Here is a 24,555-nt window from a genome sequence, read left to right on the forward strand (position 1 = left end):
CGTATAGATGAGTAAACACGTTCAAAACTTTCCGTATTATTAGTTGAAACGTCCATTCTATGCGCATATAGATATGGCAAAAGTGCAATTCATACCATCGTATCTTCTTATTATTTGTAATATATTTTAATAAAACAGAAGAAATATTTTATGTAAAAGGATTCATTAGTAAAAAGCTTAAGTTTAAATATTATATTATTTAATTATTTTAATAATTTTATACTTTATAAATAAGGAAATTAGTTTGTAATAAATAGTAACAAATTTTATAATTTACACGGGACTAGATTATTATTTATACAACATTTTTATATTCTTGTACTATGTAAGTACACAATAGCAAGTAATTTTGTAAAAACACTGAAAAGATGTTGTAAAAACAATGTGTTATAAGTTGTATAAAATATACTAGTTAAGATTATATGTATGTTTGTATATATCTTTTAATTCAAAATTTCACATTAGTTTCTTTGAATATCAATCTTTTCCAGATAATAATGGCACAAACAGAATTTCCACCATTAAAAAATGATTTAATTTTAAAAGCTGCAAAAGGAGAACCCACAGAACGTGTTCCAATATGGATAATGCGTCAAGCAGGGAGATATCTTCCAGAGTTTCAAGAAATCAGATCAAAACATGACTTTTTCTCTGTTTGTCAAACACCAGCTTTAGCTTCTGAAGTTACTTTACAGCCTATAAAACGGTTTGATTTGGATGCTAGCATTATCTTTTCTGACATATTAGTTCTACCACAAGCAATGGGTTTAACTGTTGAAATGGTTCCTGGAACGGTTTGTTTTTTTTTTTTTTTTATATATATATTAAAGTTTCTTATAATCTTACACAAAAAGAAATCTTTAAAAAGCAAATATAAATATAATAATAATTTGTGATAAAAAAAAACAGGGACCAATTTTACCCAAACCTTTGAAGGATCCAACAGATTTAGTTAGATTAGTTCATCCAAATGTAGAAAAGGATTTAAAATATGTAGGAGACGCCATAACTTTAACAAGACATAAATTAGAGGGAGAAGTACCATTGATTGGCTTTACTGGTGCACCAGTGAGTAAATCGATTCCTACATATTATAGAGCAAGTACTTTCAGTATTTATATTTGTAAATTATTAGTGGACATTAATGAGCTACATGATCCAAGGTGGAGGTAGTTCAACAATGACAAAGGCACGACAATGGTTATATAAGTATTCAGAAGACTCTCACAAACTCTTACAACTTATTACGAATGTCATCATTGATTACCTTGTAATGCAAGTAAAAGCTGGAGCACAGGTATAGACTTGTCCTTTTTTTGTTGAAAAAATATTACAATGTTATAAAAAAAATATAATAAAATAAAAAAAATAAAATAAAATGATTTCAATGTTAATTGATGAAGTGTAATGTAACTTTTCTATTATAGTTATTGCAAGTATTTGAAAGTCATAGTGATTTCCTTAATGACGAATTATTTGAAAAGTATTCGTTTAAATATTTGAAAGAAATTAGCGACAAAGTGAGACAGCGATTGAAGGAAGAAAATATTCCTGAAGTGCCAATGGTAAGTAAAATAAATGTTATGGTATATTTATGGTGATTTATTTTAATTTAAGTTCCTAAAGAATGGCAAATTTTAGATTGCTTTTCCTAAAGGTGCAACTATGAATTCCTTAGAAGTGTTGGCAAAGTCTAAAACTTATGAAGTATTGGGTTTAGATTGGAATGTTAATCCTATAGAAGCAAGAAAAAGATTTGGTTCTGAAATTACTTTGCAAGGAAATTTAGATCCATGTGCATTATATGCCTCTGAGGTGTATATAATTTTATACAGAAAATTATATTTGGAATACTTAATACACAGCCACTTTTTTTTTTTTTTTTTTTGATCCTTATTTATATTTCTACTAATCAAGGTATCTCTTTTTCTATAGCAAGAAATAGCCGATCGTGCTCGAGACATGGCAATAAAATTCGGCAAAACTCGATATATAGCGAATTTGGGACATGGTATTCTACCAGATATACCAATAACGTCAGTTGCAGCTTTTATCAAAGGGATTCATTCAGTGTAATTTGTTTGTTGCAGTGCAAACTTTATAATAAATTTTATTCTATTTTTACCAAATTTCGCACAAATTCAATTGATGTCAGAGATATTAATATAATACATTACATTTAAATATCTTTTTATTAGTGTATCGAGAGGATCAACCTTGTGTTTTTAAGTGATACTATATACTTTTCAATTTAATAATCAGTACAACATATTATTTCAAAGTGTATATTCTAGCTTAAATATATAAATTTATCGCGTTTATAAAAAAAGTCTATCAGTCCCTTTAAGCTTTGAAAATTTAATACTCCTAAAAAACCTTCATTTTAAATTTCAAATCATCCAAAGTATACAATAGATTCTACCAACTTGCGACTGCCACGACCGTGGTTAGTGTGCGATAAAATAAAAGTCGCGGGATTAACGCTTGCTTCCTCGGCCGTCTTGGTTTTGTGGCGTTTTCGTCGTTCGTAAGGTGGCGTCGCCTGTGGCCTATGAGCCAAGCTGGTCGACGGGCCGCCACAAATTTCCAACTGGCACGATATTTCTCATCTAACTCTACCCCCACAAACACTCCCAGCCGGAATCCGTGGATCTATCCGAGTGGCCCCCTGTCGCCGATTAGCGGTTCGCGCAAGCGCAGCCAACTCTTCTGGTTAGAGTGTCCATTTTGATCACATGTGAGTATCTCCAGTCTGTTCTCCTTTTTTCACGCTGAGTCTAGCTGGTCGGCTTGTGATCACTCGAACAAGTTTGCAAAACGTGCTACTGAAAAATCCCAAGAACAAAGAACGCCAGTATCCGAGGCTAGTACGTATCCGTCATTTCTTGAACGTTTTCCGAGAGTCGGCAATTTCGGCAACGAACCGCACGCAATCCTTTTCGCGCCATCTTCTTAAGGAAAACGGTCAAAAAACCGTAGTAAACTCGTCCCCGAAGGTAATTTGACTTTCGCGAGGCTTTCCGCTTCATTTTTCATAGAGAGGTTTCAATAATTGGAGAACTGTCAGCCGGGTTGGAATCTTTGGTTAGATTGTACTTGCACAACGTGTTCATTTTTCGTTCTGTTCACTATCACGGTAGCTTTTCGATACTTTTTGCGTTTCACGTTTATTCTGCAAACATTTTCAAGCATTGAACATCGTACTTAATGTTACTATTATTTCTCATTTTTTTGTTATTATTTGTAATATCTCGAAAACACTCGGCTTTTTTACAATTTTAAATATTTCGTTCCATACAATGAAACATGTTCCTCACTGTTTTAAGCAATTTTTGTTACTTACGTTGCTGAATCTGTTGTTTATAATTTGAAGTGCAGCCAAGTTGTATGTTAAACGTGCCAATATCTTTTTTAATATTAAAAGAGTAAAGTTGTAGCACACATTTGAAGTATCACATTTCAAAACATATTGTGAAAGATGGTATAGTTTTGTTTTTTATATTCATGTTGCATTTTTGTATAATAATATTGATGTACTTCTAATGTTTTACAAAATATAATAGATTACTACATCATATAGCATTGTATTTTGTAACAGTTTTCCTATTCGACTTATGTTTGTATTGTATGTTTCATTTGTATTTGAAATAACAACTTAAACGATTTTTATTAACTTCTTACTAGGAATTTCATTTTTAGCGATAAGTTACATACCATATGGTGATTTTGTAGGAATTATAATAGTCATGAAGCTCTAACGATATGATGCCTTTAAATATAGTTATAAAATTCAATAATATTAATAATATTAATAGAATGTTTTATTTGCTAAAGTTAAAAAAAAAAAAAAAGAAAAAGAAAAAAAAAGCAGTTTAGAAAGTGTTCTAATTTCTTAGTTTTCTTATAAATTTTAATGCCATACCTTAGCATTACATTGTAACTTATAAAACAGTTTTATACCTTCCATAAAAAATTAATTAGGTTATTGATTCCTTTTACAAACATAATATTGAACTTTACCATTTTTATTAAAAAACAATATTAGATTCTTATAATTTATTTTTCTAATGTATATGTTATATGTAAAAATATCTTATTTTATATCTCATATGCACGAATTCAATGTTAATTATATATGATATATTAAATCTTTGAGACATAAAATATGTAAAAATATGTAATTCTTGATCTGTTTCAATTTATTTCAGAATAACAGAAACTAAGGATGGCAGACATAGAGGATACTCACTTCGAGACTGGAGACTCTGGTGCTTCTGTAACATACCCGATGCAGTGTTCAGCTCTGCGTAAAAACGGGTTTGTCATGCTGAAATCTCGGCCGTGCAAAATTGTAGAAATGTCAACTTCTAAAACAGGAAAACATGGCCATGCCAAAGTACATCTTGTAGGCATTGACATTTTTACTTCAAAAAAATATGAGGACATTTGTCCATCTACGCACAATATGGATGTGCCATTTGTTAAGCGGGAAGATTATCAGGTAAATTATTTAAGAGTAATTTTATAAAATTACTCTACATTATAATAATGTTTCTCATGCATATTGTTTATATTAAAGTATTATTTCTGTAGTATTTATTTGTTAAAATAGTTATTTATTGACAAATTCTATAAAATGATATAGAAAATATTGTATAATAATAATAATATTGTGATAATAAGGTTAATAACATTGTAATAACATAAAAATTTTCTAATTATGAAAGAAATTATAAATATAAAATACTAATCGTTATTTTTAATTAAATTGTGCTGTACCAATTTCCTTTGTCAAGTTTTTCTTACATAAATAAGATATATGTTCTTATTTAGATCACAAGTGCAAAACAAAGAGAAATGTAACTGGAAGTCCATCTTAACCTGGAGGGGAAGGATTATGGAAAAAGATAAATAAATCGTATGTCTTTATGTTACAGCTAGCAGACATATCTGACGATGGCTACTTATGCCTGATGGCTGATAATGGTGAACTCCGTGAAGATTTAAAAATTCCTGATGGTGAACTGGGTACTCAGTTACGTGCTGATCATGAGGCTGGGAAAGAGCTTCTTGTGAGTATCGTTCTATTACAGAAAAGATTAATAAAGATTAATTATAAAATATTTTATTTAAATATCAATCAAGTTTATGCTTATTCTTTATTATAGCATCTATATTTTGCAATTTGCACAAATTTCTGTACAAGTTTCTTGTTTGCTTGACTAATGTGCAAAATTATCTTGTATTATAAACAATATCATTCTGTTTCTACTTATTTTCTTTGCAATACATTTGTATTAACAGAAAGATGCAGAAAAATAATATTTTATTTTTTCAGTGCACTGTACTGAAGGCATGTGGTGAAGAAGTTGTGATTGCCATTAAAACTAACACTGCCATCGATAAATAATTGTGTTCAGTCCAGACTCCACCATCACATTAAAGAAATAAACAAAACACACACAGTTAATATATTATTAAGAGAAACCTAAGATACAATACAAGATGATCAATGGTTAACATAAGAACTACTACCAACAACAAATAGGGAGGAAAAGAGAGTGGGGGCACTTGGGAAAAGAATAAAACGAAGGGGAAAGAAATAACGTGGGAAAGGAAAGAAGCAAACATGTAATTTAAAAACTGAAAGGAAGAGAAAAACAATGTGCGTGAGCGTGTAAGTGTGAGGGAGGAGAGGATTACAAATAATGAAATAATTGCAAAAACAAAAAAAAAAAAATAAAAAAAACAAATAAAAAGAGAATAAACCAAGAAACAGTATCAGCTTAGACCTTGGGAAAAATGAATGTTTTGGTGGCTTAAACTGTTGAGATTAAAAGGCAGTTTTGACATTGGGAAATTTTGAAAGAGGACTATTTTGCCTTGATTTGTGATTTCTAAAATTTGAACATGATTAGAATTTTATCTCTATTGGAATTTCAATTACATCTCTCAGCGGTAACATATAATTTTATCCGAACTTATGATTTTATTGAAAGCCCAATATTTCTAAAGTTCTAATCATCTAAAAATCTTGTTTCCTTACACTAACCCCTTTTCTCTGTATACTTTAATTGAAGTTTCAATTCCTTTACAAGTTCGATTTTAAAAATTTTCTGTTATACTCAAACTGCAATTCTATAGGAATATATAGAATTCCAATTACATTAGAATTTTAATTCCTCTATAATACATCCTATATTTGCTTGGAATTGTCTTTTTCTCTCTCCTTCATTCAAGTTCATTACATCTTTTTTTATTAAAATTATATGTTTTATAGCATCCAGCTTAATTTAAAATTAATATCTTGTTTTAGTTTCGAACTTTTTTTTTTATATAAATATGATCCTGTCTAATTTTTATTAGTATTCTATGCTACTAAAGCATTGTTAACAAAAATTGATGTCTTACTAGAAATGCTTAATATCTGTTGTTTGTCTAAGAACCTTACCTGACAGTAACTTATTCTTGAAGGTTTTTAATTTTATACTTCTTGTTTGATTAAAATTTGTATTCCAAATTTCTTTAGATTTTAAAAAAATATATTCCTAGTTTCGAATTTATAAAAATCACTACAATGTATTTTTCAAACTCGTACAAAGGGCTGAAACTTATATTTCTTGCTTGAAATTTAAACCATAACTTTGCATTTTTAATTACAGGAACATATTCAAAATAGTAAAACTTAATTTTCTGCATAGATCTGTGATGGATCTTTATTAATTTCCTGTAAAAGTTGTAGTTTTTATTTAGAACTCGTATTGTAGGAGGACCGTTTTTATATTTAACAATTTTCAGAACTTTGATATTCTGAGATTAGAATCGAAACTTCAAACTCGGTGAATATTGAACTCTTAAACTCGAACACGAAATTTTGGAATTCAATTTGAACTTCAGACTCCGTACATGTAATTTCAACGATAACTTCAAACTTGAATTCTGAAATTTTAAGTTTATCACTCAATTTTGATTTCTGACTTGAAGTTTGAGTTAAAATGTAACTGCCTAAGTTACATCAGAAGCTCAATTTCAAATCAGACCGTACCATCTATGAAAACATAAAAAACTATAAAAAAAATATAAAAGATGAATGATAAGAAACAACTAAGCTACTGTAATCTAAGCAGACTAATTTAAGATTAAGACTACCTAGATAAATGAATTTAATCGATAAAAAGAAACTGAAGAAAAGGAAGAAAAAACGAATCAATCGGCCTCACGGTCGTATTTCAACCACGAGAGACGGAAATCGTTTTTTTCTGCTTCTCGATATTCGGTTTAATTAATAATACACCACTGCTGGTCGTTCCGTTAAATTTTAACAATTTGTACTAAAAATAATTTTCAGGCACCAAACAAATTAAAATCAATCATTTACTCTATAAGCACGGATGTGAAATGATATTTCGAGAATATTGTTTTTGAAAATATTTTTAGTATAAAGAAATCTCAATTATACTTAATTAAAATTACCAATTATATAGTTTGTCAATAGTTACTAGTATTTATGTAGCAATAAATAGGATCTAAACAATTAATGAAACTCATTTCAAGTGGTATAATTATTGATATATCAAATGTAATTACTTCAGTTATAAAATATATTCTTGAAATATTATTCTTTAATTCTATTGCACACGCATTAAATTAATGTGCAAAGTATTAAATCATAATACAGTAAAACCTTAACACACACAGACGCTATATAGATATTTTCAAAAAATAATATAACCAGCATTGGCGTATATAGGCAAACAACGTATACACACGAATACACATATACAAGTACACACAGTGGTGAAGTATATGAAAATATACAAGTATATACGAAAGTACACTATTACGAAATTCAAAACAAAAAACACAGACGTAAAGTATATAAGTAAATGGATACCAACGAGCATTTGTTTATACGGCGGAAATCAATGGAAGATAAATGGATAAATAAATGATAAAAAAGCCGTCGGTGCTATTGTGTCAACCTTCGATGATATTTTGTTGTTCTTATAATAGCACGTTACTGAAACTTCGAGTCTTAATGATTTTGCTATTTTTTTATTTTTTATTAACTGACATGATATTACATTCATTTAAGTTAATTAAAACTGTCGAAAACAACTAAATTGAAATTCTTGTCATTTTGTCCTTTTCAATTTCATTTATATTATCTAAAATTTTTTACTTATCATAAGTCTACTGATATCGTATTCAAAATATCAATGCAGGAACTAACAATGTTAGTGATTATAAAAAATTAAACTCAATTATATTAAATAAACAGTTTCTTTTAATTACAAAAAGTATTCCATAAAATTTGCATAATATTTTTAGTCAAGTTTAATTAAAATCTGTTAAAATCGATTAAAGACTTAATTATGCTATTAGAAACCATGAATCAACTTGAAAATATTTTTTTCAAATTTAAATTTAATGCAATTTGAAACTTATTTACTAATATTGAGTACTTAGGCAGGAAATTAGTGAACAACTTGTTAGAAGTTTATTCGCAAATATTCTCTTTAATATTCCTACATTTTCAAACATTAATACTCTTATATCTCGTATTATTAATAATTATTAATGATTAAGAAAACATTACGAGTGCCATTATATATGTATATATACGTATACATACAAAATACATTTACATATATATATATATGTATATGTATATATATGTATATGTATATGTATATATATATACGTATAAATGTATATTTGACTCGGATTTACACGAGTACAGCATACACACAACATACACGCATAAACATGAAAACATGTCAAAGATATGTAACACAGTAACGAAAATGTATCTTGTATGTACTATGACTGCATTTTTTTAATTTATTCATTGTAAAAATGAGATACGTCTGTACAAGTGTAAAAGATGTTTTATAAGTTATGCCTACATACATTAGACATCGTTCGCTAACCAGACGGTGAATAATTTTATTTAAAAAATATGTAAAATGACATTATTATGAAAGTTCCGTACGTTTGCATAGATCAAATTCTGGTGGACATAACGAGAAATATAGCAATTTATAAAATTAATAAACAATACATAACACTATGAAAATGTAGAGGAACATCATAACAATGCTTTATAAATTAATGCTTAATACATATATATCTCAATGAGTAGTAAACAATACAAGAAAGATTGCACAAAGTGGTAAAATCTAAGTATATAAATTTGTTGTATTTAAAAACGAAAAGCTTTAAACATAAATATGTACTCTACGAGAATTATCGTAAATCAATTACTTCGAGGCTTAAACATTTATTATTAACTTAGGGTGTTACATACCTTTAAACATATTCTCTCTCTCTCTCTCTCTATATATATATATATATATATACGTATTACATATATATATATATGTAAATCCGGACACTCTCGTAATGTCTCTTAATATTTTATTCAAAATCTCGACATAATCAATAATTGATATTCAATTATTTATTCTTTAATACTTCAGGAAAAATTCATCTTTACCGTTGCACCCTGCATATCACAGGAAACTGTCCAAAATTCACGTTACAGTAACTGTAACAATTCGAATCTTAATTTCATCATTTACGATTTCTCTTTTATTTCTTCCTTTTTTATTGACACATCTCAAAATCGATGGAAAGTTGATCTTCCTCGGAAGATCAATTATTGGCATTTCTCCTTTGCAACGCGGCCGCGAGATCCTGTCGGAGGGCAGCTTGTTGTCGTTGATCAGCTAAAGATTGAACAGACCTTAAACCATTTACAATATCTTTCGTTTTTCCAAAATAAATTTCATTTAAGGTATTTCGAATTTTATTTTCCATATCTTCAACCATGCGACCAATATTAGCAATATGTGGAGAACTCTCACTTATTTGGGCATCTTGTTCAACCTAAAAAAAATGTGTTAGGAAATAACTTCACATAATTGTGATATACTCGTTGAATGTCGTACAGAAAATAATTAATACATATAAAGATCTCTTCTTTTTTTTTTTAATTATAATTAGAAATTAATTAGAAACAAACCTGTCTTGTAAGACTTCCACCAAGATTCATTGTTCCAGAGCCATGTTTATTAGTTTGTAACCAAAGCATTGCAGTGGAAGTTAATTTATAATGTGCAATCCTTCCACTGGATTTTTCTTGAACTTCCACTACATGAATTGAATCCCAACAACCTTTAATTTTCTTTGAACCATCACCTGCTTTTTTAATCAATATTACTGCTGCAAAACCATGATCCAAGTCCCACAGATAGACAGAAGAAACTCCACCTTCAAAGTAAAGTTCTCTGTATTGATCAAATGCATGATTTGCATCTATCTCTAATTTTCTAAGCCTTTCAGATGGCATTGAACCATCTTCTAGTGGAGGATCGTACGTATTACTCCAAGGGGACCTGCAACATAATTTTATAACGTAAAATATTATTTCTTTATTCTTAATGTAATATTAGTAAAACTAAATACAATAACAATATTAATAACAGAATAGAGCAAAGCACATTTTCGCAATTACCTATAGGAATCTCCATCTCTATTATAGTCACAAAGTAAATAATCTTTTCCAGATTCTTTATCTTTTGCAATTTTTAAGGGCTGATCAACAGAGGATAAGAGATCTTCACAAAGAGATGGCACTAGATCTATTAAATCACTCAAATTCTTTTCAATTTGCTGAGGTGGCAGTCTTCTCATCAAATCCAAAGCACAATCCATTTGCTGTTCCGTCTTTAACATTAAAATTAAGTTTGATTTAATTTTAAATATTCTATAACCCAGTGAATTTGTAAGTCTAATCATATCTTTAATAAATGGAATTTTATACATTTATAATGAAACTGTTAAGTCTAATATAACTATACTATATTTCTAATTTAATGTCATCTTGAATAAATCTAATTTATACAAATTTCATCTTAGAATTTAATATAATTAAATCGTAGTAGTAAGTGTGATAGTAGTAAATATAATTTAGTATAATTAATATAATTCAAATCTAGCATAAGCAGGCGGCAAGCCATATGAAATTCAATATAAATAAGCGATAAGATACATATTAACTTTCGCTAATTTCAATAAAAGACAGAAAAGAAATGCTAGGAGACATCAATATTAATTCACTAGTACGAGTTACATCAAGAAGACATTTATATGGGTTAACCAAAAATTATCTACATTACAAAAAATATATAAATGAATTTATATTTTTAATTTTTTTAAAATGACCGAAGAACCAAAATTTTCATGTATGTCACTGGGTGGCGCCATTTTGACGTTTGTTTCATTTTAGGTTAGGTAAAAATTTTTCTTAGAATATCACAATCACAAAAATACACAAACATCTTTTACAACAAACCTTTTCAAAAATTTTATCGTGAATGGGAGATTTTATAAAGTTAGACTTTCCTATATCGAACACTATCTCTAAAAAGTGTTATTACTGATTTTAGTTGACATTATTAATAAAATAATATAATGTTACAATTATAGATTAAAAATATTAAACTTACCATTTTAAATGATTGAAGAATTTGGCGAAAGCCACTCAGACCATCAATCAATAAAAACTACAAAATCAATGAAAAATTTATTGAAATTGTTTACCCTCTGACCTGCATTCAGTCACCGAAAACGAATATTCAAGGGGCGTGTCAAGACTACCGCTGATTGGCCAATAGACAATTCAATGCTATCAACATAATGTGAGTGAAAATTATAGAGCATATGTTATATAACAATAGGACAAGTAATAAAATGTTTACAATACATTACTAGTGAAATTATTGCTCATTCCTAAGTAATCGCTCGATTAAATTTCAAGTAACAATGCCATACATCTACCACTTTCAGGAATGCAAATTGAAGAATTAGATAAAATTAATTCTACATAGAATTCTCTAGACGAAATTAACTAAAATTTACTATATGTAGTTTATTTAATCATTAGAAATGATTAGTGTCGTATATATCGCTTACTTATTCAATTTCAATAAATATTTACTGCATTCTAGCCACGCTTTTCACACATTCTGCAAAGTAACAATTTTAAATGAAAAAAATTGTTACTAATTGTCTTCTAATTCAAAAGATTAAAGTTACATTTCGCTGAAATATATTTTTAGTTTTTATAATAGAAAATATTTCCAATAAGGCAAATTTTGTATTACAGGATTAACTGGCTTGAACTACTGTTTGTCTAATATATATAAATTTAATGAATCGAAAATTTTATTTTTAATAAGATCCCTGATCTTTCTTCTTCAATCTTTTCTCTTAGATTTTTGCAGTGAATGATCATAATTCCGAGATCAAGTTGATTTTAAATTTCGCTCTTAATTTATACATAGATGGCGTTGAGTATAGATTGAAGTTCATATTTATTGCGGCCGTTCATACGTTAATAGAGAATATGTAATCTAATATTTTAACATATAGAAATGCTAATAAATGTCTGATAAATACTCTAACAGAATTCCGATTTTAATTCCAATAATAATGGGTATTATCAGATAGTATACGTAAACGAGGATTAGGCGAGCTTTGATATTTCACAGATCCTTCGAATGAAAGCCTCGTGCACAATTGTATATGCGAGGCTATAAGAATCATCTATATCTATTATAATTCAATTTAAAATGATATCATCAATATATGTATTGGATTTGAGTTAGTTTTTTTAATCCAGCCGCAGCGAGGTAGCTAGCAACAGGCAAATTTCTTAGCTCTCTATTGACTTTCCGTTCATAATTGGCGACATTCATCAAATTTACGTTTGACATAACTGTGCAGTGGCATAGAAACCTAGAAAATAACCTGGAAAATAATCTTCCAAGATACGTGATCATCCATCGTTCGCATGTCTTACTTTCACAGAACATTGACCGGAAATATCGACAATTCTAGGTTATAAATGTACGCCTATGTTATTAACGTTAGGTCACAATCGGTTCCACGGATTGTATGTACTACATACTACATCGGAAGCAATACTTTGAGTATTTCTTATGTGCTTTATATTAATTATATTAATGGACAATTTTGCAATAAAATCTAGAAAACGGAACTATCTTTCGAACATTTTCCCAGTTTTTATTAGAAATAAATAACAAATATAATAAATTTATGATCCGGGAAGGCTATAAATGTTAGATTTTCCAATGTGATATGTCTGATATATTCAATGGTTATACATGTCATGATCTAACTCAAATCTAATTCTCATCTTTTATTTGTAATATTTCGGTTATTTCGGAATTCCATAAGGTATATGTTAGGTCAGTGATGTCTACTGTAGGGATCCCTCTTCACGTTTCCCTGCTTGCCCTTTCACTCATTGTTTATCGCAATTCGTTCGTTATCAAAGAAACCGCACGACGCAACGCTAAGAACTCTACCATACAAGCTTATATTTTCGTAATCAGAAAAGTCTCGCAGTCTAACAAATAAAAAACGCAACAATTTTGGACTTTGGGTTATTACTGTATCCAAGCGCTGCAGGGTCGCCGTCAAACAATACGAATGCATACGTTATTACGGACGCACAATTATAGGTAGTATTCATACTACGTGGAGGCAGCTTGGCATCTAGTAAAGCATTGGTTTATTGGAGGAAAGTCATGCTACCATGATGAAGAATTTGGCGATATGAATATTTGTGGCGATAATTCTGTCAACAGAATAAATTGGACAAAATGTTATCTTTAATTGATGCAATAAAAAAGAATTACATTTTATATAAATTGAATTGAAATATTGAATTATAAAAATAATTGAAATATAAAATTGCGTCAGTCTGCAAGAAGCTACCTTCTCTCCGATTTCGATGATTTTTTTCTATATCTATAATCGACGGTCGATCTTGGTTTCCAAGGTATTCGAAAGAAGCTGTCGGTACCACTACAGTGAATTCTACCAATAATTATGCATTCGTAGCAGCGTTGGCGATTGTTGAAAAAGCAATGATTATTGCGTTGTTCACCACAACTCGAGTCAATTGTGGCCAGTTATTTGCATTTATATTCGTTACGCTACTGTGTAAACTTCACTTTCTGTTCACGGCCATCCCACAAATATGAGATGCCTAAATCTTTTGCCTTATATGCTCCGTGAATATACAGCAGAGCAGCAAATGCATTTAATTATAGTTAAATAAAAAAAAAAAAATAATTAGGCCCCAACTAAATGCTTCTGCTTCTGTGCACGTTCTGTGCACGTATATTTTTCATTATATGGTAGTCTATGATCAGAGAAAATGCAATCTTTACTTTTCCTTTCATAACATTTCGTTTAGCATATCCTGTCGGACCTGATAATTCCCTACAGATATTATGTGAATTGGTTTGGTCTTCCGCGTTTGGAACCACCTGCTATCTCTTATGAAACTGTCCCATCAGCAGCAGTTTCGATGCGTTGGTCCTCTACATCACGCTCACTTTCTTATCTCAGTGTTAATCTCCTTTCCTTTTGTCTTTTACATTTATTCAAGATATTCTTCTCTTCATTATCCGTGTCTGGAGACTAATTCGTTGGATATGCCAAATAGGTCATCATCTTTTTCCATTTTATTTTCAATTTCAGAAAGATTCTGTTCATCAATATCCAAACACTTCTCGTCCATGTTATCTATCTTTTTCTAATGACTTCATATAATAGTTTTTCAATGCGTGGACACTTTTAGGATAAATATTCGCCGCAGAATAATTCATTAAATATGAAATAGAAAATTTACATCAAAATATTGCGGATTTACTTCTTCTTTCTTCAAATTTGCACTTGTAACTTATAACGCAAAGAAAATGCTTTAGAACTTTTATACTGTGATGCTCTCTCTCTCTCTCTCTCTCTCTCTCTCCCTCCCTCCCTCCCTCCCTCCCTCCCTCCCTCCCTCTTTCCGTCCCTTCCTCACTCTCTCTTCGAATTATAAAATTGTACACTATGTCATCCAACTCTGCGGCCTGAAAATAATTAAGTAAGTAAATATCATAAATTTTTCGACCGATCAAATTGATCGGTCGCGGTAGGTAGGAGAGGCTACGTATATTTTTTGGAAAAAAAGAAAATGAGAGGAGAAGTAAATACTGAAAAATTTATTGTATACATATTTTAAGAAAAGTCGTCAAAATAAACAGCGATGTGATAACGTTATATGTAGGAAATTGTGCACAAAAGTTTGGACACGGTTAATCTTACCGGTGGTGGTAAGTTTAGTGTTAAAATGATTCGTACATGGATAAAACACGCAAATACACTGTTCATGTATTTGATGCGGATGGTGTGGCAAGTCGGAATTTAAAAGGCGGGAAAGGCGTAAAAGTAAGCCTAATTTTTGTGTGTTCAACGGAAATTCATCGAATACAACATTATTTGGATCAGGGCAAGAGGACATATACATATAACAATTCTTTTTAATTAATAATTCATTCCTGATAAAACGATTGCATTACTATAAACTACAGGTAACTTTTCTGTATTTGTAACATTTAACTGTTGATATTAAGTTGAAATTAATCTGGTTAATATTAAGTTGTATGCTGAAAAGAAACGGTTTAAGCTATAACTTCCGCGTCCAACTTCGAATATTTATATCGGCTCATTAAATATTACCAACAAATGTTCTGTTCGATCTCTTTATTGTGGCTTGTGTATTATATCTTGATAAATATTAAGTTTATATATAGTATATAATATTAAGTTATTGTGTTTGTTGTAAATGCTTTATAATGTATGATCCCAATATATTTTCAGATATTAAGAAAAAAGATCTCAATTGAATCTTTTTAACTTTATCAAAATATTCCCCATAAACCGTGTACGCCATATTATTTAATTATTGAAGTGGAATGCGATACGAAGAACGTATTTTCCACCTTTTACAGTAAATTCCGACATGGAGTGGTATTTTTTAAAGCTTTTTTAATCGAAGATATTAATTGATTCGTTAACAGGAAATGATACCGTATTTCATCAACGAACTTGTATAAATTCTGAACTGGATACGCGTTGCTTAAATCACTTAGTCATTCAGCGAGATGATCTTTCGCAGATAAGAAAGAAATGAAACAATCTGTTGATTATTCTAATTTATATGATACGCTTGGTAATGTATGCTTTTAAAGTCAATCGGTCAAGTATAATTTATGTCGTGTTGGCCATTTCAGAGAACGCGGTACCGAGAAAATCGTGTTTACAATGTGCATGCCACATTCTGCGATTTTGTACCGTTTTTTATTTTTTGAAAGTTCTGCACGATCAATTCTTCTTTATCTCCAGCTTTTCTATAGTTTGACAATCAAAACAGCCGTACAATATTTGATACCTACTGATATTAATTTTTATAAATATATTTTGTCGTATCATAATATTATACAATAGCTCTAATAAAGATAACATCATTCTTGTAGTTTTGCAAATAAATTACATTCGAGCCATGTACTTTTGAACAATAATATATTATGTAACGTATGTGTGTATACAAGGTGTTCTATGCAACTGAAACAAGCCATAGCGTTAAAACGGCAGCAAATAGAAAAACATTTCATTAAAAAGAATTAAGTGGTTTCCAGCGATGAATCACGTAGTACATGTGTGTAATTTTTCCTAATGAAATTGTTCTCTATTTTCCATCATTTCAATATTATAGATTGTTCCAGTTGCGTGGGATAGCCTGTACATAGACGTGTTCCTTTTACTACAATATATATATACAACTATTGCATTTCCATATATTAATGTACACGTTTCTTTCTTTTTATTGACTTAGCAATTTCTTACAATGTGAATGACGACATTCTCTGATCTCCTTCTTTTTCTACATATGTATATAAAATTCTCGTGGTAGTAAACAGTAATAAACACTTACTTCTGTAATAAGAATGATATTCTGCTCTTATGCTCTTGTACTTTGATAATTGTTTTCAATTTTTCGCGCACTGTACTGGAGGCGGCATGGACACCAACCTACATAAAATAAATTCTTAGATAAACACCAAATATGGAATATATTCTTACATAATTCTATTTATTGAACAACAGTATCACCTGATCATCAGAAATGATATTCATTAGTTAGTGATCAAGAACCGATGTTTCATTCAACCAATCAGCGTTCTTCGATCTCTTCTTTTACGCGTACGTGAATACCATGTAAATAAAGGCACACAGAAGTTGAAGTTATTCAGAAGTTAGTGTCTTCCAGCACTTTGCACGCGATAATTGTTTGACCCGAGATTTTAGAAATGATTTAAGTTGGGTGAGTTGAATTGTGAAAATTTGTTAATTGTTTCAAGTGTTTTGTTTTCTTTTTCCTAAAATTAAGAACGTTTTTTAATATAATATATTTTCTCATTAATTGTATCTCAATTTTAACAAATTTTGTTCGTTCTACTATATGAATTTAAATATTTATATCGTTTACTGATCTTCTTTTCCATAACTAAGTGACGATCGGTTCCTTCTTCGCATACATTACTTTATTGTCTTCGTAATATTTATTTCATTCTTGAATATGATTTTTAAAAAATTTTCATACTTTTTGGCCAATAATAATTGTCTGCAATGTGTCTTTCTGTCAACAAAGAATGAGGTTATTTATTTCATTCGAAAGAAATCAGATACATATAAATAGTATGAAGAAAAATAATGAATTTCATCTTGCGAAATCTCTCCTGTATTATATAAATAAAGTTTATAAATTATGTATGATTAACGTATACAATCAAGTAGCGATATAATTCCATGATAATATTTATCCTATTGTGTGCGACTAATACATAGTTAAAAGGTATCTTATATTTCTGATATTTATAAAATTTTAAAATATCAAATTATTTTTCTAACAATTTTAATCGTTGTGTTATGCTTCACTTTAAAAAACGTTTTATTTAAAAATGTCTCCGAATTTTTGTTTTAAGTGTGTATGTATGGTTAGAAATAAAAGTCAAAGTTTTGAATGGATAATAAAGTGACACGTGTACACGGGTATAAGAATATAACGTATAACGTGTATTAAGAAATAGAAAATTCATATTCCTAATATACGAATGATACAATTCATTTTGATTTCTGTATACATGTAAAGATTCATATTTTCTGCATAATTCTGTATATACACGTACACGTATATAGTATATTGACACTGATCAATGCCATACATAGATCTTTGACATTATGGGTAATAATTATCGTGTTGTGATTGTTTATTTCCTAGATGTGTCTTCATTATTATGAAGAAATTCATAATAAAGAGATAATATTCATTTATATAAATTGAACTACATTATTGGTATAATTTTGATAGAGTAAATATATTTTCTCAATTACATACATATATGTTTTAAATGTTGAAACAAAGAAGTTGGGTGATATAGCATGCAAAGCTTGATGAAGATGAAGCTATTTATTATATGGGTGATGAAGGATATAATACCATAATTGAGTAGATACCCAAAATATATTTATAATTTGCAACCTATAAATTACAGTACGCACAATATATTATTAGATACTAATTACGAGTGCCAAATTATAAAGTTTATAAGAAAGAAGTAATAAAGAAACAGCTGCTTGAAACTATGTTTTGAAAACCATGGTTAGAAAAAAAAAATGAAGAAAAGCTTGAGAGGATGTTCCCCAACTTATTTGTCGATGCTATAAAACAATTAATCATTTTATATTGAAACATATATTCAAACATTGAAAAACAAATATCCAAGTATAAACAAAAACAGCTGAATATGTTGGAAACAATTTTAATTCAATGCTGTTTTATATGATAGAATTCTGCTTTCCTAATGTTATATCTAGATTGTGGATGTTTATGTAAATGCATATTTTTATAGAAAATAGGAAAAGATATTGAACCAAGATAGAAATATGTTTTGTCATTAGAGGGTTATACAAAAATATTCCTTACTTTGTATAAATTACATATTGTATATTTTCTGCATATTTCATATAAATGTCCAAAATTAGACATTAAATGTTGGCAAATATCATGTTAACACGTTTCTTGCAACTTTCTCATCGCATACTCTTATTATATTTCGTATTGACAACAGATCTATATTGTATCTCTACTTTATCCATAATATTGTCTCATGATATCATACCACTTATTGCAAAAACCACTTGTTGCAATGTTGTGATATGATGAATCATGAGTGATATAAATAATAACAAGTTATCTACAAAGTCTAATATCGCAATCAATTGCATTGTAATATTAGTAAAATACAAATATCATAAGTGTTCCATTAATCGTGCAATGCTGAAAACAAGCAAAAATATGTAATGATAAAAACAGAGGTATCTGAAATTGCAGATATACATTTGATTATCAATGGTGATACAATTGCTTGTGAGTCCTGCAATGAAGAAGTATGTGATCAAATGATAAACATAACAATAATACTATTATAAACAGAACAATAATATTATTATATTATAAATATATGATGACTTTAAGTATCTAATATCACTTTTCTTTTTTTTTATTAATCTTGTGATTTAGATTTTATGTGAATGAAAATTTTAGTTAAAACAACATACCAATACTGATATGCACAGAAGAAATGCTGAAGCAAAATTGGAAGATTTGTATGACAACATTCGATATGATGGTCATGGCAAGGAAAAATAAGTTTATTTTGTGGCGTTTAAACAATGTTTTATTTGTAAATTTTTTGGAAAACTGGAATTTTTTGGAAAATCAAAATATTCCCAACGAGTTAATTCTAAGAAAAAATTACTTACAAGATTGCTATAAAACAAATTATTCGAAGTGTACAAAATGATATTGGTAGGAAAAACATTATTTGCATTTCAGTTGATGAAATGACAGATAAAGTTAGTCGTTATATAGCAAACATGATAGTTAGTAGATTATATGAAAAAGATGATAATAGCAGCTTCAATGCGTTACTCATTTGCTTGTAAAGAATTGGACAAAATAAATCAGGTCACTGATTCCACAATCTGTGAATTCTGCAATAAAAATATTGTGGGAGAGGTTTAAAATTATTTTGTTGTTAACTGTTACTAACATGTTACTTCTAACATGGCTTGCACAGAATAATGGAGAAAGTGAGACTACACTTCCCTTTGGTCAATAAATTTATTTGTTTTTTTGATGCAAATATATTTAAGAGTTTCACATAGCATTGAAACTTACATAAAAAGATTACCAAATGTTCCATTATCATCTGAACCTATTTTAATACAATGGGGAACATAGTTAAAGGCAGCGATATTTTACGCAAGATATGTGCATATTATTAAAGAGGTAAGTGTATTTAGTAATGTATCAGTTCATTAAAATTAATTGAATCATTAATTCTGTACATGATACTTAAATTCTCATTTATTTCAAGATTGTTGAATCTTGAACAAAACCTTAAAGAAAACCTTAAAGAAAAAAATGTAGCTTGTACTAAATCAGCCCAAGAGATTTTAAAGGATGAAAATCTTTCTGAAGAATTAGCGTTTATTGAAGCTAATTTCTGCACTCTTCCGCATTACCATAACAAAATTGGAAACAAACATGTTATTATTAAATGAATCAATGAAGTTGGTCGAAGATTTGACTCAAAAAATAGATCATGTACCTATTGCCTGTGGAGTAAAATGTTAGAGTAAAGTGTAGCTATATTCTCCAAAAAGATCCAGGATTCAAAATACTATCTAGACAGAGAAAAATCTTAAATGGTTCATAAATGGAAATGGAAGCACAATATTAGAAAAGTTTAAATACGCACCTATCACATCCTGTAATGTTGAAAGAACATATTCTGTCCATAAACGAATTTTGTCTAATAAAAAAACATCGACTAACAATTGAAAATATGGAAAAGATCATTATTACCTATTGTAATGTAAATTGCAATAAATAATAAGTAACTCCTGCATATCATATGCTTATATTACATTGTATGCATGTTATATGTTATATTGTACCCTTTTATATGTATTATATTGTAAAATGATAAATAAATTTAGCATATATTTTGCGTATTTCGACATATAAAACTACGCATCCACAGTCTAATTATATCACTTACATATTGAATTGCTGTTGTGGCACAAAATTTGAAAGTTGCAAGGAATCATTGGGGAAGGATAGAATCTTTTTTAAATATTGTAAAACTAGTACAGTTTATAAGAATACACTTTTGTAGAAGAAATCATCATCAATGAAATGACAGGTGTAATTGAAAAATTCAAAACTTATACGGCCGAAATCTTAATTAAGATTTGCCTTCGATTCTTTTAAGTGATTATTATCGCTAATGTTTTATTTAGCTTATTATTAACGTTTTCTTAATACACATTCAAAACTGTGACTGCTATATTAAAACTATTATTAATGGCATTAATACTCGTATGTTCATGTATTTAAATACATGTGGAATAGAGATCTCCCATATATGGATATCTGTGTTCCAAGAATTGTATGAAAATTTAATATATGTATACATATGTATATTTAGATATACATGAAATAGAAACCTCTGGTTAAAAGTTCAATTATGATTAAAGGTTGACAAACTTGAAATGTTCTATTTTATCTCATTAATTAAAACTGAATTATTATCAATGTGTATTCAACATGTTTAACTTTTTTACAGATATTAAAATTAAAAATCTTCAAGAGATATATATGTATGTTTTATCATTGTAAGAACACATGTAAAAAGATTGTGAAAGATGGGATTGTTATCAGTATTGAAGCAATCTAATGTGATTTATGTTATATTTGGTATAACTTTTCTTACATCGGGCCTGATCATCAATTTTTTCCAGTGTCTTTTGTACTTTGGTCTTAGACCTTTTTCCATATATCTTTATCGCAAGATTAACTGCTATCTCTGCTATTCCTTATATAGTCGTAAGTTATGTTAATTATTCAATTTTGAGATATTTTTGCTTTATATAAATTTCTAAATTTTTATCTTAATTTTATTAATTTTATTAAATATATTATTTCTTGTAACTAGTTTCTTCAGTAGCTAGTTAATCTGAATGTTAATATATTATAGTTCTTGAATATAATTATTTTCTAACATAGAAATTAAATAGAAAGAAAATGTTTTTTCTTATCCTGTATAATTGAAATTACATTTCCAGAGTTAGTATTTGTACCAGAATGGTGGTCTGAATTAGACATTGTACTTTATATGAATAAGGATGATGTAGAAAAATTTAGAAAAAATCATAAATATATATTAATGAACCATAGATATGAAATAGATTGGCTTTGTGGATGGATCATATGTGAACGTACAGGAGTACTTGGTGTTGGTTTTAAAATTCTACATAAAAGATAAATTGAAAGTAACTCGATTACCTTCTAATATTGTGAAATTTTGCATATTTCAGAATTGCAAAGCATATGTAAAAAAATCATTACAGTATGTTCCAATATTAGGGTGGGCATGGAGATTTGCTGGATATATATTTATGGAAAGAAATTGGGAAAAAGATAAAGAAGTAATCACCTCTCAAATTAAAGAGCTTGTAAATTACCCAGATAGTATATCGGTAAGAATTTTCCTTTTGATATTCAATTTCAATCATTTGATCTTTAATTTTGTCATATTTTTACTGTGATTTTTAATATATCTTAAACTTACTCTTAAGATCGTTTGTTTTACGGAAATAATTTTTTAATTATTATTTTACTTTATGCAGTTGCTTTTATGTGCCGAGGGAACACGATTTACAACAGAAAAACTAGAAGCCAGTCAAAAATTCGCCCAAAAAGCGAATCTTCCAATATTAAATTATCACTTAACACCTCGAACGAAGGGTTTTGTAGCAAGTTTACCGCATATGCGGGGCAAAATTTCTGACATTTATGACATGCAACTGCAGTTTAAGTCAGATGATCCTGTAAAACCGACATTAACAAACTTACTGCAGGGAAAACGGATCACTGCGTACATATGTCTTTTCAGGATACCGTTAGAAGAAGTGCCAGAAGACGAGAAAGGTGCTGAAGAATGGTTACATAAACATTATGAGAAAAAAGTATGATTTCATTTCAAATTAATGAAATTAGCTATGAAATTATTCTTACTTTTGTTTTTTTTTTTTTCTTTAGGATCGTATGGCAGAAAGTTTTGAACAAACAGGTGATTTCTTTGAACTTAGTGGGGTACCCAAATTAGAAAAGATTACATTAAAAAGAAGATATAATTCACTCGTTAATATAATTTTCTGGGCAGTGGTAGTGAATGCACCAATTCTTTATTATTTGATTATTATTCTCTTGTCTGGATCGATAATTTATTTCTCGATAGGAGCGAGTAGTATCTTCTTAAGTAGGTATTTTAATATGATACACAGTTTTATGTTTGTTCTATATATTGTTTAAATATTAATACTTTTAATTTCACCGTTTCAGTTTGTTTACTTTTGCAAAGAATGATCGGAATGTCCAAAATAAGTAAGAGTTCATCATACGGAACTGATGATAAGAAATTGAAGTAAGATAGAAATGGGAAAATAATAAAAGGAATACAGTATGAAAAAATACAGAATGAATACAGAAAAATTGACGTTGAAGTTAGATGAGCGTTTGCAAATTATGTTCATCTCGTGATGTATTCCACGAGACCATTTATGTAAAAATCTATAGATGAGACATGCACAGAAGCTTGTAAAAATGTGATATGAGCTGTACATTGTTGATTGTACTTTTAGTTGCACTGATTGGTTGTAATGAATAACATTTTCAGAAGTAGATATATTAATATCTTGAAGAATTAATTTTTATGTTCAAAAATATTTGAATATTTTAAAAAAATTAGAAGTTTTTGTTATAATAATTAAATGAGGTTAATTATGTTCTTTTGTGCTAATGTTTTAATGTTGTAGAATCTCATTTTTTAAATTAAAAGTTTAATAAAGGGTTGAAGACGTGAAAAGAAAATAATATAATGTAAAAGAGTTCTATTCAACAAGAATGAGAGAATCAATTTAGGACAAACTTAATTTCTAGGATATAAAAATAGTTATTTTAAAAAGATAGAAATTTCTAAGGTAATTTCATAAAAAATTAAATTTTTAATAATTACTTTAAACCTATTTATTTAGTTTAAAATGACATATTATTTATGCAAATAGTTGTTTAACACTACTGCACAAATATTAATTAAAAATTATGTATGACAATATAGATATATGAATATCAATTATTAACTAAAGAGAAGAGAATTTTTTGAAAGTATATATTTTACGTTAATAATTTTATTGAAATTTTTTTTGAATACAGATCTACATTGATTATAAGTAGGCAGTAAATATTTATGCAGATGTACATATATAATGTATTAAGATCTGTTAAATACATAAAAAAGATATGCAAAATAAAAAGGTACTTTTTCTTAAATCTCTATTGACAAAACAAATTTTGATATATATATTCTGTTTCTGTATCTATTTTTTATAAAAATATACATTTGCATGAATATCTGTAGTTTATTTATTAATATGGTGTTATTGTACATATATTCAGATCTTGTACTCAATACTAATACTAAAATACTCTTTTTCCAA

The 24,555-nt window shown here is 28.6% G+C and overlaps 4 protein-coding genes and 1 long non-coding RNA gene across 10 annotated transcripts; 3 read left to right on the top strand and 2 right to left on the bottom strand.

Annotated features, from left to right (window-relative positions):
- Positions 1-64: 64 nt before the first annotated feature.
- LOC117232472 (uroporphyrinogen decarboxylase) lies at positions 65-2,184 on the top strand. 2 transcript variants are annotated; one of them, XM_033491823.1, is made up of 8 exons: positions 65-230; positions 264-325; positions 492-794; positions 907-1,068; positions 1,136-1,297; positions 1,428-1,565; positions 1,642-1,815; positions 1,936-2,184. In XM_033491823.1, the coding sequence occupies exons 3-8, from the start codon at positions 498-500 to the stop codon at positions 2,074-2,076; spliced, it is 1,074 nt and encodes a 357-aa protein (XP_033347714.1). In that variant the 5' UTR covers positions 65-230; positions 264-325; positions 492-497; the 3' UTR covers positions 2,077-2,184. The 2 variants fall into 2 exon arrangements, with proteins under 2 accessions (XP_033347714.1, XP_033347716.1); XM_033491825.1 differs by having other exon boundaries at positions 68-230; positions 910-1,068.
- A 406-nt stretch (positions 2,185-2,590) lies between these two features.
- On the top strand, positions 2,591-5,860 carry LOC117232474 (eukaryotic translation initiation factor 5A). Of its 3 annotated transcripts, none has more exons than XM_033491830.1 (4): positions 2,591-2,737; positions 4,209-4,501; positions 4,938-5,072; positions 5,339-5,860. In XM_033491830.1, exons 2-4 carry the CDS (start codon positions 4,226-4,228, stop codon positions 5,408-5,410), a joined length of 483 nt encoding a protein of 160 aa, XP_033347721.1. In that variant the 5' UTR covers positions 2,591-2,737; positions 4,209-4,225; the 3' UTR covers positions 5,411-5,860. The 3 variants fall into 3 exon arrangements, with proteins under 3 accessions (XP_033347721.1, XP_033347719.1, XP_033347720.1); XM_033491828.1 differs by having other exon boundaries at positions 2,653-2,996; XM_033491829.1 differs by having other exon boundaries at positions 2,684-2,867.
- A 3,583-nt stretch (positions 5,861-9,443) lies between these two features.
- LOC117232473 (F-actin-capping protein subunit beta) lies at positions 9,444-11,675 on the bottom strand. Of its 2 annotated transcripts, XM_033491827.1 has the most exons (4): positions 11,514-11,675; positions 10,520-10,731; positions 10,028-10,400; positions 9,444-9,891 (listed from the first exon to the last, which is right to left on the bottom strand). In XM_033491827.1, exons 1-4 carry the CDS (start codon positions 11,514-11,516, stop codon positions 9,658-9,660), a joined length of 822 nt encoding a protein of 273 aa, XP_033347718.1. In that variant the 5' UTR covers positions 11,517-11,675; the 3' UTR covers positions 9,444-9,657. The 2 variants fall into 2 exon arrangements, with proteins under 2 accessions (XP_033347718.1, XP_033347717.1); XM_033491826.1 differs by lacking the exon at positions 11,514-11,675 and having other exon boundaries at positions 10,520-10,818.
- A 3,224-nt stretch (positions 11,676-14,899) lies between these two features.
- Positions 14,900-17,160, bottom strand: LOC117232465. The gene is made up of 3 exons (XR_004493133.1): positions 17,041-17,160; positions 16,862-16,959; positions 14,900-14,957 (listed from the first exon to the last, which is right to left on the bottom strand). It is a non-coding gene; the product is annotated as an uncharacterized LOC117232465 (long non-coding RNA).
- On the top strand, positions 17,120-24,372 carry LOC117232462 (1-acyl-sn-glycerol-3-phosphate acyltransferase gamma-like). 2 transcript variants are annotated; one of them, XM_033491809.1, is made up of 7 exons: positions 17,120-17,251; positions 21,624-21,883; positions 22,123-22,292; positions 22,375-22,536; positions 22,687-23,025; positions 23,099-23,318; positions 23,402-23,877. In XM_033491809.1, exons 2-7 carry the CDS (start codon positions 21,703-21,705, stop codon positions 23,485-23,487), a joined length of 1,158 nt encoding a protein of 385 aa, XP_033347700.1. In that variant the 5' UTR covers positions 17,120-17,251; positions 21,624-21,702; the 3' UTR covers positions 23,488-23,877. The 2 variants fall into 2 exon arrangements, with proteins under 2 accessions (XP_033347700.1, XP_033347701.1); XM_033491810.1 differs by lacking the exon at positions 17,120-17,251 and adding an exon at positions 20,173-20,281 and having other exon boundaries at positions 23,402-24,372.
- Positions 24,373-24,555: the final 183 nt, after the last annotated feature.

The sequence above is a fragment of the Bombus vosnesenskii genome, unplaced genomic scaffold (genome assembly GCF_011952255.1).
Source record: "Bombus vosnesenskii isolate JDL3184/JDL3185 unplaced genomic scaffold, Bvos_JDL3184-5_v1.1 scf7180000013289, whole genome shotgun sequence".
Taxonomy (NCBI): Eukaryota; Metazoa; Arthropoda; class Insecta; order Hymenoptera; family Apidae; genus Bombus; species Bombus vosnesenskii.

Excerpts from the sequence above, each read along its gene's own strand:
- LOC117232472 (XM_033491823.1), top strand. The coding sequence starts at position 498 with ATGGCACAAACAGAATTTCCACCATTAAAAAATGATTTAATTTTAAAA. Across the intron at positions 1,298-1,427 it reads AAGTAAAAGCTGGAGCACAG|TTATTGCAAGTATTTGAAAG; the intron begins GTATAGACTTGT and ends TTTCTATTATAG. Across the intron at positions 1,566-1,641 it reads ATATTCCTGAAGTGCCAATG|ATTGCTTTTCCTAAAGGTGC; the intron begins GTAAGTAAAATA and ends GGCAAATTTTAG.
- LOC117232474 (XM_033491830.1), top strand. The coding sequence starts at position 4,226 with ATGGCAGACATAGAGGATACTCACTTCGAGACTGGAGACTCTGGTGCT. Across the intron at positions 4,502-4,937 it reads TTAAGCGGGAAGATTATCAG|CTAGCAGACATATCTGACGA; the intron begins GTAAATTATTTA and ends TTTATGTTACAG. Across the intron at positions 5,073-5,338 it reads AGGCTGGGAAAGAGCTTCTT|TGCACTGTACTGAAGGCATG; the intron begins GTGAGTATCGTT and ends TTATTTTTTCAG.
- LOC117232462 (XM_033491809.1), top strand. The coding sequence starts at position 21,703 with ATGGGATTGTTATCAGTATTGAAGCAATCTAATGTGATTTATGTTATA. Across the intron at positions 22,293-22,374 it reads AACGTACAGGAGTACTTGGT|AATTGCAAAGCATATGTAAA; the intron begins GTTGGTTTTAAA and ends TGCATATTTCAG. Across the intron at positions 23,026-23,098 it reads ATAAACATTATGAGAAAAAA|GATCGTATGGCAGAAAGTTT; the intron begins GTATGATTTCAT and ends TTTTTTCTTTAG.
- LOC117232473 (XM_033491826.1), bottom strand. The coding sequence starts at position 10,803 with ATGATTAGACTTACAAATTCACTGGGTTATAGAATATTTAAAATTAAA. Across the intron at positions 10,401-10,519 it reads AGAGATGGAGATTCCTATAG|GTCCCCTTGGAGTAATACGT; the intron begins GTAATTGCGAAA and ends ATTATGTTGCAG. Across the intron at positions 9,892-10,027 it reads GTGGAAGTCTTACAAGACAG|GTTGAACAAGATGCCCAAAT; the intron begins GTTTGTTTCTAA and ends CATTTTTTTTAG.